This window comes from Crocodylus siamensis, chromosome 4, assembly GCF_052110815.1.
Source record: "Crocodylus siamensis isolate JL-2025a chromosome 4, ASM5211081v1, whole genome shotgun sequence".
In the NCBI taxonomy this organism is placed as follows: Eukaryota; Metazoa; Chordata; order Crocodylia; family Crocodylidae; genus Crocodylus; species Crocodylus siamensis.
In genome coordinates, this window is record NC_143398.1 from 213649938 (window position 1) to 213668457 (window position 18520).

The 18520-nt window shown below is 44.4% G+C and overlaps 1 protein-coding gene across 1 annotated transcript in view; it reads left to right on the top strand.

The window, feature by feature from the left end:
* The window catches only part of LY75 (lymphocyte antigen 75), a 144091-nt gene that overhangs the window by 9628 nt on the left and 115943 nt on the right, over window positions 1-18520 (top strand). The window contains exons 2-7 of the mRNA XM_090041720.1: window positions 1415-1789; window positions 6816-6989; window positions 8708-8872; window positions 9532-9642; window positions 15317-15460; window positions 17154-17357. Of these exons, the coding sequence (XP_089897846.1) occupies window positions 1415-1789; window positions 6816-6989; window positions 8708-8872; window positions 9532-9642; window positions 15317-15460; window positions 17154-17357 (1173 nt within the window). The remainder of the gene's footprint in view (window positions 1-1414; window positions 1790-6815; window positions 6990-8707; window positions 8873-9531; window positions 9643-15316; window positions 15461-17153; window positions 17358-18520) is intronic.

Genomic DNA, 18520 nt, shown 5'->3' on the forward strand with positions numbered 1-18520 from the left:
GGAGGCTTTCCTCTCCAGGATTGGCCTCCCTGCATGCTGGGCATGGTGCAGGCAGGGCAGAGCCGACTCTGGTGCAGGGGCCTGGCCGAGGGAGCCCCCTGGAGCCTGGGAACAGCCACCGTGGCTGCCTCAGCCTCCCTGGGTCCTGGCTTTGTCCACCTGCAGCTCTGCTCAAGGGGCCAGAGCTGGGGCAGGCACTGCACAGAGCCACTGTGCTGCAGGCTCCTGGCTGGCTTGCCCCTGAATACTGGCTGCAGTGGCTGTTCCCAGAGACTGGGGAACAGCCTGTGGCTGCAGCTCCCACTCCCACTGTACCCGGCACACACAGAGACCAAGCAGGAGCCCCCTGAGCCCGGCATGATGCCCCAGCCAGGCAGTGTGCTCCCTTTGTGGGCAGAATGGCTGTGCCCCATCCCTGCGGAGCTGCACAGGCCAACTAGGCCCCACCTCCAGTGCTGCTGGGCCCCCTCTCTGTGGCCTGAGTGGCGGAGCCCTGGGGCAGTCCCCACTCCCTGCTCCCCACATGACACCAGCTCTCGATTTACTGTAAGAAAATAAATAAATAAAAAAGCAACATTAATTTTATTCATAGTATTAAATATGCAGGGCATCCTGCCATGTACCCCCTCCACCCCAGTTTTGTTTTTGTGGCATGCCGGCACTCTGGCACCTTACAAGGTAGACATTGTGGTTTTTTTCAGGACTCCGGCCAAAAAATGTTGCCTACCCCTGGATTATGGTATGGATTGTTATGATGTATGGACATGCCTATTCTGCCATAAGGTTTTTTGAATGTAGCATAAATCCTGTCTAATCATTAGTGTCCTATTATACTGCAGGCAGCAACCAAATGTTGAGTTGTGTTAGTGTAACTATATTGGTTTCAGTGCACAAATTAGATTGGACTAAAAATAGGGCCAAGTGACACCCAAAAGTGGGACCTAGACACACAAATCGTATTGAAAATGTTATTGTCCTGTCTCAAGCTGAGTAATAATTGAGTGAATATGCCAAGCCCTGCTACTATTATTTCATATGTTTTGTAGAAGGCTGGAGACGTATTTAAAACCATTTTTTTTAAAAAACAGATTGTCCATTCTTGTATTATTAAGTAATAGAATAGTAACACCCAGAGACCCCAATTCAGGAGTGCAGCTCATTGGGCTGTGCACAAACAAGACTCATAATATGAGGCAGTTGCTGGCTAGCAGATAAGTGTTATTAGAACTGATACTTTTGGGTCATTTGCAGGGTGCTAGTGTATTTACAGACAGGCCCTTCTTTACAGACAAAAGTCCCTGATCCAGGAAGCAACCATTGCAAGTGTCCTGTAAATCTGATCCTTTATGGTAGACTTTCTCAGTACTGGTCTTCAGTTTTAAATACAAAACTTCCTATGTATATGTTTATACAGGTAGCAGTGCGTTTACTATTCGGCATGAGAGAACCAGCAAGTGCCTACAAGTTAAAAACTCACGGATAGTGACAGCAGACTGCAAAGAGACACATGAGACCTTATGGAAATGGGTCTCCCGAAATCGCCTTTTCAATTTGGGATCCAAACAGTGCCTTGGACTAAATCTAACCAATCTTCAATTTCCTTTGAAAATGGTTGATTGTAACTCCCAGCTTATGCTATGGTGGCGATGTGCTGATGCTTCTGTAGTTGGTGCGTCCTGGTACAAGCTGACTTTGAAGAATGAAATTGTTGTAACTGCAAGTATAAATTCATCAGACTGCTGGAGAAGAAACAACTCTTCTGATGATATCTGCCAACAGCCTTATCGGGGTAAGTCTGTGGTTTTAGTTCGGAAGCAGTGTAAGTGCTTTGTTTTTTTGTCTGTTTGTTGTTGGTTTTTTGCCATAGCTTTGGTATCTATTAAGTCTGATTGAAGGAATAAAATGCTCTGTGACAAAAAAATAATCTCGTTCAGTCAATGCAGTTTTAAAAAGGCTGGCGTTTAGCTATTTACCACAGAAGAGCACTGTCGAGAGAGGCTAGTTTGAAACACCATTCTTTGATATATAAAATGTTAGACACCTTCCACCAGGATTATACTTTATAGGCCTCTGCCCCTGGTTAAAGCCACGCACATTTTGCAATTAACTTCTGTAGAGCAGGATTTCAGGCTATTTTCTTGGCACTGATTAGTAGTATGATCAGTATGATCTGACTGGTATAATTCAGGCACAGAAGAGTAGCATGTTGTAAACTAATTCAGTCAAGTCATGAGCTTTCATAAGCTACAGCTTACTTTTCTGATGCCACGATTGATTACCGGCAGTGTTTATAATATTTATCTACAGATTATTGGGAACCACAATAACTGCTACTTCTTGGACAGATTCTGAAAATGTAGAGAGAAATAGTCACTTTTCCTAGTAAAAATGTCTATCCACTTTTCCCAGCATTCCCCACTTTACCCAACAACAGCATTGTTTTAAATATTAAAAATTAGTAATGCTTTTGTAATAATCCACTCATTTTTTGGTAGAAAAATAAATATAGGTTTATACTGTGACTTTATCTCAAGCCTTGTATGAAGGGTGGCAAGCAGCTACAACACTTCGGGAGTACTACAGGGGAAGACGGGGAGAGACAGTTTCCTTCCAGTGCTGGCTCATCACCAGGGATATGAGTTTTCTGTTTTCCACGGGAAAACAGAAAAAAATGTGGATTTCCCCTTTTAACAGAGAGAAAAAGCAGGTTTTTAATTTTACCAAAAGGTACCTTCAGTTTTTCTACTTTTGCAGAGAACTGTCTGCAAGCTTCTTGCAAAAAGGGTGGCAAACCCTAAGCCCTGTCCCAAGGGGGAAGGGATGGGGCCTGAGACTGTCAGTCAGGGCTTGGCTCAGGCTCACTTTTGCTCCTGAAGCCTTTGAGGCAAGTGGGGCTTGCAGGGGGCTGGGGTCAGCTGGTGGCACCCTGTGGTGGGGTTGGGGGTAGAGGACTGCAGACTGGGTATGGAGGACAATGACAGGGGGGTGCTCTGGGGTGGGAGCAGGTGACTGCCAGGGCTGGCGAGGTTGTAGGAAAAGCTGGCAGGGTGGGAGGTGTAGGTGGGTGCTGAGGGAGTGGGGAGGTTTCTGTAGGAAGCCCCATGTGGAGGGCTGGCTTGCCCCCATGGTGCATGGACTGGAAGCTACACGCCATCAGGCTGGGTGGGAAGCCACACATGGAGGCACAGAGTTGTGCACCATTGGGCTGGGTGGGCTTCTGCTTGCTTCCATGTATGGCTTCCTGCTGGAGTGCTGCAAGCCCCATGTGGAGGCACGGAGCCTGCCTAGCTTGATGGTGCATGGGTTCTGCCTGCAGTGTTGTGATCTGCACGTGCTGGCATGGAGCCAGCTCGGTGTGGTGCAAAGGTGCATGCCAGCTCCATGCCAGCATGTATAAGGCCTGAGACTCAGCCAGGCCACATGCTGCCAGGGCCTCTGCCTGATGCGAGCATGAACACCCCAAGGACCTGCTGCTGCTGAGCCACTGGCAGTGGGGTACCACCACAACACACACACCCCCCCTTCATATCCCCACCCACAAACCCCGCATACTTCTGTACCTACACCCCACCCTCCAACCCCATACACACCCATACCATCATACCCCTTCACAACCCCCTCAAACTCCACACCTGCCCATAAAACCCCTCCACACACATATCCATACCACTTCACAACCATGCCCATGTACCCCCCATGTCCCTACACAGCCAGGAATGCAGTCCAGCGGCTTGGAGAGCAGCATCCAGCGAACAATTCTGTGAAGGGAGAGAGATGTGTGGGGGGGAGCAGATCAAGGCCCCATGGTGAGGGAGGGAGTGGGGCTGGGGAAGGAGCTGCCCAGCCCAGCGCAGGACAGAGCCACGGGTGTCTTGTCTGGGAAGTGCAGGGGGTGAGGAGGGGGGTCAGCACCCCACACTGCATGCTTTCTGGGGGAGGCATGGTGGGGCATGTGTCCCCCGGATCTGTGTACTGGGCAAGGGCAAACTGTGCCAGCAGTGCTGGGAAGGGGAGCTATGGTGAATTTTGAGGTGGTTGTAGCCCCCTGTAGTGCCCCCTCCCGGCGTTGCCACTGCCTGCCCCACCCCTGCCCACCCTTAACCCAGCCGCAGCCCAGGCCTCCTGCCAGGAAGAGACTGACACAGCCCCCACCCCTGAGCATGCAGCGAGCAGCCTGCCCTCACCCCGTTCACAGATCTGGGGGCACATGCTCCCTATGTCTCCCCAGGGTGTGCACAGTGGTGGGAGCCACCCTCCCCCCCGGTGCCTCCTGGATGAGCTGCTCATAGTTCCTATCCCACACCGTGCTCCGCCACACCCCAGCTATGCAGCCCCAGCCCCAGTTCCATTCCCTCCCCCACACCCCTTCCCCCCAACAGACTTATCAGCCAGACGCTGCTCTCCAAGCTGTCGGGGTGCATATCAGCTATTGGATTGGTATCAGCCAATATGGCTGGTCAATAATTGTCCATTGGTATCAGCCCAGAAAATCTTTATTGGTGCACCCGTAGTATTTATTTTATTACAGTGACTGAGGCACTGGTAGGCTTCCAAATTGCTTTAAAACTGTAAATATATCAAGAAAACATTGTGTTCAACTGATACGTGTGTGTGTGTGTGTGTGTGTGTACTATGGTATAGTATAGTATACTATATGTGTACACTATACTACACTATGATATAGTGGCCTTTCATTTTAATCATGGATCAGGGATTTTTTTTATTTTTATCAGAGAATTTGCTATTTTTATCAGAGAAAATCAAGATCCCTGCTCATCACACCCTCTGTCTGTTTTTCCTATTTACTGGCCCCACAGAGGAGTGAGAGTATTCAGTATTTTCTTATTCCTATGTACTTGGGCTCAAGATGTATGTAGTTTGCACAGGACTGAAATAAGGGGTCTTGCTTTCCTCTTTCATTAACTACATAGTTCTAAGCACAGTCTCTCTTTTAGTAACTGTCATTTTCTGTAGTCGTCATCCAGTCAGTCTATAGAATTGCAAACTCCTGTTGCAGTCAATGGGTTGGGCTTGGGTAATATCTGAAGAGTTTGGCATAATAGCTATTTCTTTAGTGCGGATATGAGTAGTCTTTCTGCTGTGGGAAGCTAAGATGTGGGGAAATATAAAATTCAGTGGCTCCTCCCAAACAGCTCAACAGCTGCCTGGCTTGAAGGAAATCTGCTAGATTCTCTGTGACAGTAGCGTGATGATGATGGATGAGCAGGGCAGGAGCCCCCCTGGTGCTGCCTAAGAGAGAGTAGAGCGAGCAGAAGTTTGCTGCTGCAGGGGATGGAAAATGCCAACTCGGGATGGAGTAAGATCCAAGACAACCTGCAAGCCAGTGCACTAAGCAGGCAGATGAAAGTGGCCAGTAAGAAATTTCATCCCACAGCTCAGGCGTCTCCATCTACCTTGAATCTTCTTCTGAGTCTTCTCCTAGACCTCTTCTTTCAAAAATGGGGCAGGGGTCACTTTCTTATGATTTAAAACACCAAGAGGAAGAGGTAGTGGGAGGTACCCCCCCCCCCTTTAACACCATTGCCTGATGATTACAACATTCACCCAGTGCTTTAAAGACTGGACTTCCTGCACCTTAGCAGGTTCAAATCTGCACCTTCCCCACTGTCTCACCCCCAGTAGAGTGCCCGAAGTCCCAGGCTCTAGGTTGCTCTACCATGTCATCCCTTCCTTTGAAGATCTAGCACTGTGCAGAAAAAGATCAAGAATCATTGGGTCACAGAGAGAGATCAAAAGTAAGCGTGACTTTGTAACTTCATGTTTATGGCATGCTTCTGGGCGCGGGGAAACTAGGTTCCTCTACTACTGCTGCTTTTAGTTTACAGTATTGGGTAACAATTATGCATGTGGCAGGCAGTTGAGTCTTACTTTGAACAGCTGAAAACTATCTCAATTGTCACTGACGTAATGGTTTTCTTGTCCTCTGTTATAGCACCTCCAGCTCTGTGCTTCTCTTGTCCACTTGCATGACCAGAATAAAAAACAGCATAATTTTCAACTGTCATTTTTCCTGTACTTTACAAATATATCTCCTCTGTGGCAGCAAGGGAACTTGTAACTTCCTTAACTCTTATGTTACTGTCTCAGTGTGGCCTGGAGCAAATGGAGTTCTAATATTCCAGATTACAATAACAGTTATATATTTAATTATTGTCCCAAACCCATAACCATTTCAGTTAGGGAAGCCTGATGGGTATGGGTCAATAACCATATAAATCATTTTAGCTCCTAAACAATTTCTAAGTTTTAGATGTAATAACCTGTTAGTCCAGTCCAGTTCCTGGGAATACTATATCGCAGCCTGTTGGACTGTTTGGTGTAGATGTCGACAGTTCCAACCTTTCCAAGTTAATAAACTTTGATTGATCTGATTTGCAGAAATAATTTTCCTCTTCTAGGCAGACTTGCCTGAAAAGTCTTATGAAAGATTTGTCTACCTGGTTTTCTTTCCCCTAAACAGTTTTGCCTGAGAGGATAAATAAGCTTGGTCAGTCCCATATGGGGAAAAGAGTTTTCCTCTTTTAGATATTATTGGTTCACGTGTTATGACTTATGCTATAATATTTGATGCAACCTATCTAGGTTTCCCAGAAACAGATGGGGACAGGCTATCATTTGGAGTATACCTCTGTGTTGGTATATTCCAATGCAAGAAAAACAAGCTACAGAATTTTTTCCTCTAATGTGTTGTTTTGATAGATTGAGTTAACTTTAGAATACGACTGTATAAATAACTTTTATTTGATCTTTCTTTTCAACAGACTAAATACTTTGTTTGGTTGTTTCTCCTACAGAGATCTTTACCAAGGATGGCAACTCCTATGGAAAGCCCTGCGAATTCCCCTTTCAAGTTAATAAGACCTGGTATCATGATTGTATTCAGGACAAAACGCATACAGGTGGTGAATGGTGCGCCACATCTGATGATTATTCTCGGGATGGCTCCTGGGGAATCTGCTTAAAACCAGGTATGTAGAGTTTCTAAATGGATATCCTAAGGGACTTCTGCTATTTCGTGTGTGCATCTCCGTTTTTGGTGCCGTATCTGTTAAACTAGGAATGGGCAAAATAAGGCCTGCAGGCCAGATCTGGCCCGCCAACTGATTGGATCCAGCCCATGGAGGTCACCCACAAATTGGGTGGATCCAGCCAGCGGCTGCCCCCACAGTACTTCTCGTGGGGCCAAGCCCTGCCTGGGGCAGCCTGTGCCATGCTGCAGCCCGCACCCACCTACCCAGCCCCAACCAGTATGCACAGCTAGCTTACTGGCAGGTCTGTTCCTGGTGTGGCTGCAGCCACCCAAGTGCTGCTCAGTAGGGCTGTGCAGAGCTTTTGGTCACTGATTCAATTTGGAGGAGATTTGGCCCTATTCAGCAGTCAAATCTCTGAATCTAGATCTAATCAGGAGACCCATTAATCTCTCCGAATTGAACTGAAAGTCTCCAAATCAATTTGGGGAGATTCAGTGATTTGGCCATAGACACAGCTTTATATGGTTTTTTTTCTACTTACCTCAAGGTACCAGACGTGGCTTGTGAACACCGAGATGCTGGGGCAGATGGAGTGTCCCGCGGGTGCACTGAGGCATCCTCACACTCGGCAGTGGACTGGAAGTACTTCTGGTCCACTTCAGGGTCTGCCATAGAGCATGCAGTAGACCCTCTGCCCCCAGCCCAGTGACTGGTGCCTCTTGGTTCTGGGGGGGCACCCAGGGTCCCTCCACAGTCAATCGCTGAACTGTGGAGGTGGGGGGGATCCACCTAGCGTGCAGGGAACAACCCCCCTGCACTTCTGTGGGATGCTCCATCTGCCCCACCATCTCAGCATTCACGAGCTGTGCTTGGAACCTCAAGGTATGTAGAAAAACATATAAATCTGTGTCTATGGCCAAATCACTGACTCTCCAAATCAGAATCAAACCTTCAGATTCAGCTGAATCAAATTGGGACAGTGATCCAAATCAGCAAATCGAATCACTGTCCCCCAGATCGGGCTGAATCCGAATTGAATACTACCCACTTTGTAAACCCTGACTGTTTGGCTCCCCTCACCTCCAGCAGTGCTGCCGCTGCCTCCTGCTCTCTGCCCTGCTGCTCCAGGCTAGGAGGAAGCTTCAGCTGGGCAGCTCCTGCACCACTGCACAGGGCTCTGGCTTCAGCTCCCAGTTGCCTTCCACCTACTCAGCTGCCTGCACCAGGAGCAATCCTGCCAGAAGCCATGCATGCTGGCCGGGGCTGGGCCAGCACGTGCAGGCTAGAGCATATCATGGGATGCCCTGGGCAGGCTTCAGCCCCATGTGGAATGTCACAGGGGCAGCCACGTACCTTGCCACCCTGGTGAACTCTGCTCTACATGCCCCCTGCTCCCTCCTCCCCCCACCCTTGCCCCCAGCCAACTCCTGGTTTTGGTGAACTGTTGCATGGGGCAGGGGCAGTGCTGATCCAGCCTGTAACAACTCATCAAAACTGGACCCAAATAATTGCTTCACCCCAGTTGTAAACTGTGAATGTGGTCTCATTTTTTTATTGCAATATGATATAACAGTTAACACACAGTCTCTGCAGTGTGAATGATTTAAATATTCATCTTAAACTACTTCCTTTTCTCTTTACAAAAGCTTAGGGAGAAGAAGAAAAAGCCCAAATGTGACTTTTTTTACTATAGTTATGTGTTTTGTATTAAACAGAGAATGGTTGTCATGATATCTGGGAACATGATCCAGGAGCTGAAAGTTGTTACCAGTTAAACACACAATCTGCTCTTTCTTGGAAAGATGCTTATATTTCATGCCTAGGACAAGGGGGAAATTTATTGAGCATCCGAAATGCGGCTGAATTAAGTTACATACAAGGTAGGTGTTGTTATCAATGGTATATAGGTGAGGTAGGTATATTTATCTCGGAAACATTTGACAAACGAGTCACTTGCAAGGTAGCATATTATAGTCTTTCTTAAAATTCTGGGTTAATTTTAAGCAAGGGGTACTGTAACTTGTATATTTAGAATTAATTGTCTTAGATTCTCTTATAACTCAACTGCTTTTATTGCAGTGTCTATGAATGTAAATGGGAGCTGATGATAAATGTCCACAGTTGAGTCAGCTTGACTGTTTAGTGTCAGCACATTATGTGGATTCCAGGTTCCACTTTTGATCTGGAAATCAAATTAATTACTTTCTAATAGTGCATTCATCCCTTAGGAGTGCCTTGTTCCATTGTCTTATAATTGTTTGTACAGACATTCAGACTTGGACCGGAGGAAACATTGCATTCTTTTAATAATATAGGAAAATCAAAGAGGGAACAGGCAGGAAGGGAATGTTTCGGTGCTGTAATACAAATTCTGCCCAGACGTGCATGTGCTTAATCCCCATTTAGTTTAATAAAACTTGTGCATCCATATTCAGTGGCAAAAAACTTCAGATGTGTTCAGATAGCTTCCTTACTTTAAATCAGCTATTTTAATGTATAAACGTTTTGCTTTAACTGCTTTTTCCAAAAATACCTATAGCTAAAGATGGCATTGCAGAGAGATTTTGGATTGGTTTAAACCAGCTGGACATTTTTGGAGGTTGGCAATGGTCAGACCACACACCTTTAAATTTTATTAACTGGAATCCAGGTAATCGTATTATCAATTCTATTAACTAATTATTGCACAAGTTAGAACTTTATTTTGTGTTTTCCTTCAGTTGATTTTGTGACAGCAAATGTTGTTTTCTTTAAAGGTAAATGTCACCATCTGTACAAGTTTTAAACTATAGAAGAATAAGGTTAATAAACTGACAATAAAAACGACAGCTTAAAAACACACTCTGAAATTGTCTCATAGCTTGTACAGCAACAGGCTGACTTGACAAGTTCCTTTCCCCGCTGACAGAATGGAAGACATTGAATGCAGAAATTAAAGCATTCTTAGATATGATTTTCAAATGCTTCAACTGGACAGCATTATGCTGCTATATTTTTTAAGCATATTTTTAGCAGCGTGCATCATAAATGCACAGTAATACATATATGCAAGGGGGCTGAAGTATATTGCTACATCATTCTGACATGCATTTAAAATCAACTGCAAAGTTATAATAGCTTGTTTCTATAGGAGGAGGTTAGGAAAGGAGAGAGATTGTAGGAACTGTATATGGATTGATCAAAGTTCCCACTGATACTAATGAGATTTTTGTTTGATTGTGTGCCTTTGGAATTTGCATTTCTGTATTTGTACTCTGGTTTCATTTGTTGTGGATATTTATGTATGAAAATCTTTGTAATATAGTTCAATGTGAATACTGAGGCTAACATTTCCTTTCAAACTGTGTCTGCCTAACGAAATGAATAAGAAGACAGATAAGACATGGTTTCTCTGAGAGTCTATCATTTTTTGACAAGTTTACTAAGTAGAGTTTTTCATAAGACTTGCTGCATTAACCTTGCTTTTTACAAAGTCTAAGGACTTACTCTGCCACCATATATACTTTTTCCACAAGCAGAGGTGCACCAATAGAGATTTTTTTTGGTTGATACCAATAGCTGATTTTTAATGAGGCATATTGGCCAACACTGAGCCAGCTGCCAATATGCAGCCCAGCAGCTTGAAGACCAGCATCTGGCTGGTAAGTCTGTTGTGGAAGGGGTGTGGGGGATGCAGATGAGGCCTCCATGGCGAGGGAGGGAGTGGGGCTGGGGCAGTTACTACACAGGGTGGGCGGGGGGCGGGATGGAGCACAGGATGGAGCCCTGAGCGGCTTGTCCAGGGTGGCATGGGGTAGGCAACTGCTGCTGCACACACCCCTGGAGGGCATGGGAGGCTCATGTTCCCTGGATCTGTGCATGTGGTGAGGGTGGGCTGCCATTGTGGGCTGGGGGCAGCACTGGGCTTTTCCTGGCAGGGGAGCTGGGCTGGGCTACACTCAGGATGGGTGGTGGCAGTACTGGGAAGGGAGCCATGGAGGGGGGCTGCAGCCCCCCCAAAGTCTGCTGTAGCCCCCCCAACCCCACCTCCCAACGCCACTGCCCACCCCAAGCACAGCCTGGCCCAGCCCCTGCTGGGAAGAGCCCAGCACTGCCCCACCCTCAGCCCATAGCAGTAGCCTGCCTTCACCCTGCACGCAGATCCAGGGGCACACACCCCTCCATGCCCTTCCAAGGCGTGTGCCGTGATGGGAGCTTCCCCCCACTCCCCATGCCAGACAGAGCACAGTTCCGTCCTTTGCCCCACCCCAGCTGGACAGTACCAGCCACAGTCCCACTCCTTTCCTCCCTCGCTGTGGGAGCCTTGATCTGTCTTCCCCATGCCCCTTTCCTCCACCCACCCCTTCCATCACAGCTAGCTGGATGCTATTCTTCAAGCTGCTGTGCTACGCTACTCGCCACCTGCTTGCTGCACTGCAGCTGCACACATGTACAGGGCATATATTGGCCACGATATTGGTTACATCAGCCAAAAAAAGCCAATTGCCAATACTGACAATTTTCCTTATATCGGTGCAGATCTGATACGGGACCAATGTATCAGTGCACCTCTATCCACAAGTATTTATGTCTTTGGAACTGTGTTAAGCAGTAATGTGTAAATACTTAGACAATGTAGCTCAAAACTCAAAGCTTTCAGGTAACAGAGGCCTAACCAAAATGCAGATCCAGGATTTACTAAAAGAGGGTGTGGCACACTGCCCCTCAGAGCATGAGGGTGTTGCGCCGAGGTGTGATTGGATTCCCCCAGGTCAATAGGGGACGCTGGGGAGCTAGGTAGGGAGCAGGTACACAAAGGGTGTCAGCGGGGGCCAGGGCTCCACACCACTGCTGCTCTCCTAGGGAGCAGCTGTCCAGAGCCCCAGACTCAGCTAGGGGCAGCAGCCGCAGGGCACAGTTTCTTCCTTCTAATGTTTTCTCCTTGTCTGCCTTTCCTTCCCCGCAGGTATCCAGGAGCTGTGGAAAGAGGAACCTGTGCACTGCTGCTGCTGTGTTCCTAGCCAAGCCTGGCTCCCTGCAGGGCAAAAGCACAGGGCAGGAGCAGGTCAAGAGCAGCTCTGGGGTGCTCTCTGTGCCAGGGACAGCAGCAGTAGCACTCAGGTTCTTGCTTCCAGCACCTGATTCTGGCCAGCAGGGGAAGCATACAGGGGAGGGGTGGGGAGGGAGCAGGTGCTGGAAAGAGGAACTTATATACAGGCATACCTCGGAGATATTGCAGGTTCAGTTCCAGACCACTGCAATAAAACAAATATCGCAATAAAGCGAGTCACACGAATTTTTTGGTTTCCCAGTGCATATAAAAGTTATGTTTACACTATACTGTAGTCTATTAAGTGTGCAATAGCCTTATGTCTAAAAAAAACAATGCACATACCTTAATTAAAAAATACTTTATTGCTAAAAAATACTAACCCTCATCTGAGCCTTCAGTGAGTCGTAATCTTTTTGCTGGTGGAGGGTCTTGCCTCGATGTTGATGGCTGATCAGGGTGGTGTTTGCTGAAGGTTGGGGTGGCTGTGGCAATTTCTTAAAATAAGGCAACAGTGAAGTTTGCCGCATGGATTGACTCTTCCTTTCACGAAAGATTTCTCTGTAGCATGCGATGCTGTTTGATAGCATTTTACCCACAGTAGAACTTCTTTCAAAATTGGAGTCCATCCTCTCAAACCCTGCCGCTGCTTCATCAACTAAGTTTATGTAATATTCTGAATCCTTTGTTGTCATTTCAACAATGTTCACAGCATCTTCACCAGGAGTAGATTCCATCTCAAGAAACCGCTTTCTTTGCTCATCCATAAGAAGCAACTCCTCATCCGTTAAAGTTTTATCATGAGATTGCAGCAATTCAGTCACATCTTCAGGCTCCACTTCTAATTCTAGTTCTCTTGCTATTTCCACCACATCTGCAGTTACTTCCTCCACTGAAGTCTTGAATCCCTCAAAATCATCCATGAGGGTTGGAATCAACTTCTTCCAAACTCCTGTTAATGTTGATATTTTGACCTCCTCCCATGAATCACGAATGTTCTTAATGGCATCTAGAATGGTGAATCCTTTCCGGAAGGTTTTCAATTTACTTTGCCCAGATCCATCAGAGGAATCACTATCTATGGCAGCTATAGCCTTATGAAATGTATTTCTTAAATAATAAGACTTGAAAGTCGAAATTACTCCTTGATCCATGGGCTGCAGAATGGATGTTGTGTTAGCAGGCATGAAAACAACATTAATTTCGTACATCTCCATCAGAGCTCTTGGGTGGCCAGGTGCATTGTCAATGAGCAGTAATGTTTTGAAAGGAATCTTTTTTTCTGAGCAGCAGATCTCAACAGTGGGCTTAAAATATTCAGTATACCATGTTGTAAACAGATGTGCTGTCATCCAGGCTTTGTTGTTCCATTTATAGAGCACAGGCAGAGTAGGTTTAGCATAATTCTTAAGGGCCCTAGGACTTTCGGAATGGTAAATGAGTTTTGGCTTCAACTTAAAGTCACCAGCTGCATTAGCCCCTAACAAGAGAGTCAGCCTGTCCTTTGAAGCTTTGAAGCCAGGCATTGACTTCTTTCTAGCTATGGAAGTCCTAGATGGCATCTTCTTCCAATATAAGGCTGTTTAGTCTACACTGAAAATCTGTTGTTTAGTGTAGCCACCTTCATCAATTATCTTAGCTAGATCTTCTGGATAACTTGCTGCAGCTTCTACATCAGCACTTGCTGCTTCACCTTGCACTTTTATGTTATGGAGACGGCTTCTTTCCTTAAACCTCATGAACCAACCTCTGCTAGCTTCAAACTTTTCTTCTGCAGCTTCCTCACCTCTCTCAGCCTTCATAGAATTGAAGAGAGTTAGGGCCTTGCTCTGGATTAGGCTTTGGCTTAAGGGAATGTTGTGGCTGGTTTGATCTTCTATCCAGACCACTAAAACTTTCTCCATATCAGCAATAAGGCTGTTTCACTTTCTTATCATTCGTGTGTTCACTGGAGTAGCACTTTTAATTTCCTTCAAGAACTTTTCCTTTGCATTTACAACTTGGCTAACTGTTTGGCGCAAGAGGCCTAGCTTTCGGCCTGTCTCAGCTTTCGACATGCCTTCCTCACTAAGCTTAATCATTTCTAGCTTTTGATTTAAAGTGAGAGACGTGCGACTCTTCCTTTCACTTGAACACTTAGAGGCCTTTGTAGGGTTATTAATTGGCCTAATTTCAATATTGTTGTGTCTCAGGGAATAGGGAGGCCCGAGGAGAGGGAGAGAGATGGGGGAACGGCCGGTCGGTGGAGTAGTCAGAACACACGCAACGTTTATCGATTAAGTTCGCCATCTTATATGGGCGCGGTTCGTGGCGCCCCAAAACAATTACAATAGTAACATCAAAGATCACAGATCACCATAACAAATATAATAATAATGAAAAAGTTTGAAATATTGCGAGAATTACCAAAATGTGACACAGAGACACGAAGTGAGCAAATGCTGTTGGAAAAATAGCGCCGATGGAAAAATGGTGCTGATAGACTTGCTCGACGCAGGGTTGCCACAAACCTTCAATTTGTGAAAAACGCAATATCTGCGAAGCGCAATAAAACGAGGTATGCCTGTACTGCTGTGACTGTCACCCACATAGCTATGGCTGGAGCAAAGCAGGAGTAGCTCTGGGACTCCCGTGCACCCAGATTAGTTGGGGAAAGTGGCAAAAGTGAGGATATATCTGCACTGTTGCATCTCTCCTGGATCTTCCCTTGGCCAAACTCAATAAGTTATATCTGGATCCACTTCTTGTTGAAGTTGCTAGCAAAATTCTCATTACCTTCCAAGCCTGCAGGAACAGTCTTTCATCAAGAAACTAAATTATTGTTTGACTGCAGTTTCCAAATAGCACAGAATGTTAATCAGGAGTAAAACTGTACTGTAATGTGTTTTTGAAATAGTCAAAAGAAGTGTAACTGTAATTTCCAAATACAGAATTCCACTATCATTAAACCAGGTATTTGTAGCTGAATTGCAATAAAAAATGCACAGGAAAATTCTTTTCCTTTCAAGTAATGTTAAACAAATTTGTATTGTAGCTTCAAATATTATTTATTTTTAGTATTAATAGAATATTCTGTGTGGTCTTGTGGTTAAGGCATAGAACTGGGAGCCAAGAATCCTTGGCTTGTTTAGCAAACTTCCTATGCAAACTAGGGTAAGGGACTGCACTGTGCTTTGTGGTCCTCAAATGAAAGGTATTATTATCCTTGCATCAGAAAAACATGACATGAAAGAAGCATTATAATTGTACTCTGTATAAAACTTGCACTCTTACAAGTACTTGTTTCTCTCTTAAGACATGCAAAATTCATCTCCTTTGGGTGGGTCAAGTTGTGTAATGATGGATGCTACCTTTGGTCAATGGCAAAGTATCCACTGTGATACTCCTCTTCCATACATCTGCAGGAAACCATTCAACAATACAAATTCAGAATTGCCAGGTAATGCATCCCTGCATATCTGTGTTTATGGTCAATTAATTTATATGCTAACATCCAATGATGATGTGATCATCTTCAATTGGTAATCATTCCTCACTTTGATCATGTCAGAAACGCTCTCCCAAATCTGTTTGTGCTGGCCTCCTGTCTTTTGCCACATCAAATTCCAAACTCTTTGTTTTTAATGAGGAGCATTAAATCCGTCTTCTCTTACTCTCACTCCCTCCTTTTCCTAGTTCCCTTGGCCCTACTATCCTTTTTGTTGCATAGTCCCATTTTCAGCTTTTGCCTCCTTTCATATTTTACCAGTTGCTTATATCCCATTCTTCATGCACCCTCACTCCTCCAGTTCCTCCTTAAATCCCATTTTTGCCCCAAGTAGCAGAGTCTAGGTAGGTTAAGCATAGGAACCTGGACCCAAGTCCATTGCACCCAATTTTTTTTTTTCAGTGGGATTTAAGTTGAGTTCAGAACTGGGAACCTGGAATTCTCTTTTTAATTAAATTCCATTTTCCCTACAAATAAAGCTTAAAACATAAGTAAAACTTAGAAAAAAGATAATAGTAAATGATTTATCTTTTTTTTTATTAATTTTAAAAATTAAGGAAGCAAATAACTGCAGGTTAACTTATTTAGTAATAATATTGCAGGTTAACTTTCGGTATAATAATATTGTAATAAATGTGTGTGTTGTGTTCAGGAAACAGAGGCTACTTGTTAAAGTGAAGGGCACATTTAATGTAAATCAACACGTTTTAAGGATTGCCAAGTAATAAAAATCAACCTTTCTTTCACAAAATAACTAGAAAATAGAAAAAATTTTAAAATGTTTTAAAATCCCTTTGTTTTCAATTAGTCCGTCTAAACCTCATTGAAGATGGAGGTTGTTTACAGGCAGGTTCCTTGGGAGGAACAGATGGTAGCTCTTCAAAGTCGGGCCTGTGACTTCCTCTGTTTTCACAATTGGGGCCTTTGAGTGATACTATAATATACATAAATAATGACATACAGTAAAAATGAAAGCTTTCCAAATTCAAATAGTTGAGCCTGAGCAAGAGAATACAGTATGCACAGAACTAAGCAACTTGCCTTGCTTTCTCACTTCTAAGCTGCATACTTTAATATACTTGCAAGGAAAATGTGAGTATTTTTCAGGAGAAAAAAACACCTTTTCTTTGTATCACAGCTAAGTTAATGCCCAACTTTGCATTTCCACTGCAAACTAATTATATTTCTTCACTACTTCACTAGTACCCTTAAATTTTACTAATCCCCATGGAGTAATCTTTCGTCTTGACAAACTAAACAGTCACAAGCCTTAAATGTTTTACTATAACTTGATAGTTAGCTTTTACTGTGTTGGAACCTAAACTATGTTTTATAAAGTTAGAAAGTCAATATTTCTTAAAAGACATCTGTCCATAATTTTTGTAATTACAGTTTGCCAAATATTTGTCAATTTGACAAACTGATGGTAGCCATTGATGCCTTTTCTGTATGTTTCCTGTGACATGGGAATGGAGTTGGACTGTACTACAGAATCAGAAGTTTACAGAGAGCAGGAGGATAACAGTTCCCAACTGAATTAGCACCTGATTGCTTTTTCTTGGATGTTTTAATGTTCTGCAAGAAAATGTCTTACAATTTCAATTTATATGGTATTCTGGTAACTCTTGTGCCATGTAATCCACAGCTTCTTCAGTCTCAGATGTTTGGAAATACATAGAGACTCGGTGTGATTCAGGCTGGCTCCCACACCATGGATTTTGCTATATGCTGGTAAATAACCAGGTTTCCTGGAATGGAGCAGATCGGGTTTGCAAAGTAAAAAACAGTGACCTCATCAGCATACATTCTTTAGCAGAAGTTGAATTGATTGTTACAAAGCTTCAAAATGGTAAGTCTGGATACTTGATACAAAGGCCCAGTGTCTAGGGTTGTAGTTTTTTAACATGGAAATTGTAGGCACCAGTCAGTCAGTGCCCTATCCTATACCACAAATTCATCATGATTCTCATGTTGAGTCTACTGCTGGCTCAGTTTCTCTATATTGGCTGAATTAATATTTGTCAGACTATAAATTAATGTAGCAGCTGTTTAGACAGAGCTACAAGACCAAATCTTCAGCTTGTATAAGTGCCTAGTTCTATTGATTTCAATGATAATATTGCATTGACTTCCATTGAGTAAGATGAATGCATATCAACTGAGGAACTAGCCTGAAAAGAAATTCAGCCTCTTGTTTTCTTGCTTCCTGTATTGTAGGGTTGCTTGTGCATGATTTATTTTTAAAGCTTATATTTAATTATGTTTAAAACCAGATGGCAATATATCTCTACCACTTGCTTGTTTTGTCCATAAATTAATAGATGTTGCCTTTTTTTCTATTTTTGCTTTTAGTTTCTCTCTCAAACTGAGGTTCCCCTCTTTTTTTTTAATTAGTAGCTATTTTGTTTGTATTTGTCTTTATAAAATAAATATGTTTTGTTGTTACCTTTCTGTGAAAATGGTAGGCATAATTATAAATAATAGGTAGGTGGGAGATGTTAAAAATAATGGCGCATTTTGGATCTCAGGGGTTTTATGCTCCATCCCAAATATTGTGTTTTTGTAGGATTGAGCTTGGTGCAACTCTGCGGTGGTGCAACTGGCATCTAAAAGTCTTTAGATCCCAGTCACACTATTGCATGGCTGCACCCAGCTCAATCATGCAGATTGGGCAGGCAGTGACTCTGTTCTAGACCTCAGGGCTGCATGATGTACAGTCAAACACTTAGGTAAGCACTGGGATTGGTCAGGGGCAGCTCCCAGTTCCAGTTTGGGACCCAGAGCTGCCCCCAGCCTGATCCCAGGGATTGAGCTGAAGTTAGACCCAACCCTGGAGCTGTCTGGGTCCTGGGCCAGTAATCAGCTGATTGTCATCACATGCCCAGACAGCCCTGCATCTGGTGTGAGACCCTGGGCTAGTGCTTACATTCACCTGATTGCTGATACTAGCCGGAGACAGCTGCATGGCTGGTTCAAAACATGGGATTATCTAGGACTGGTGTCATCAATTGT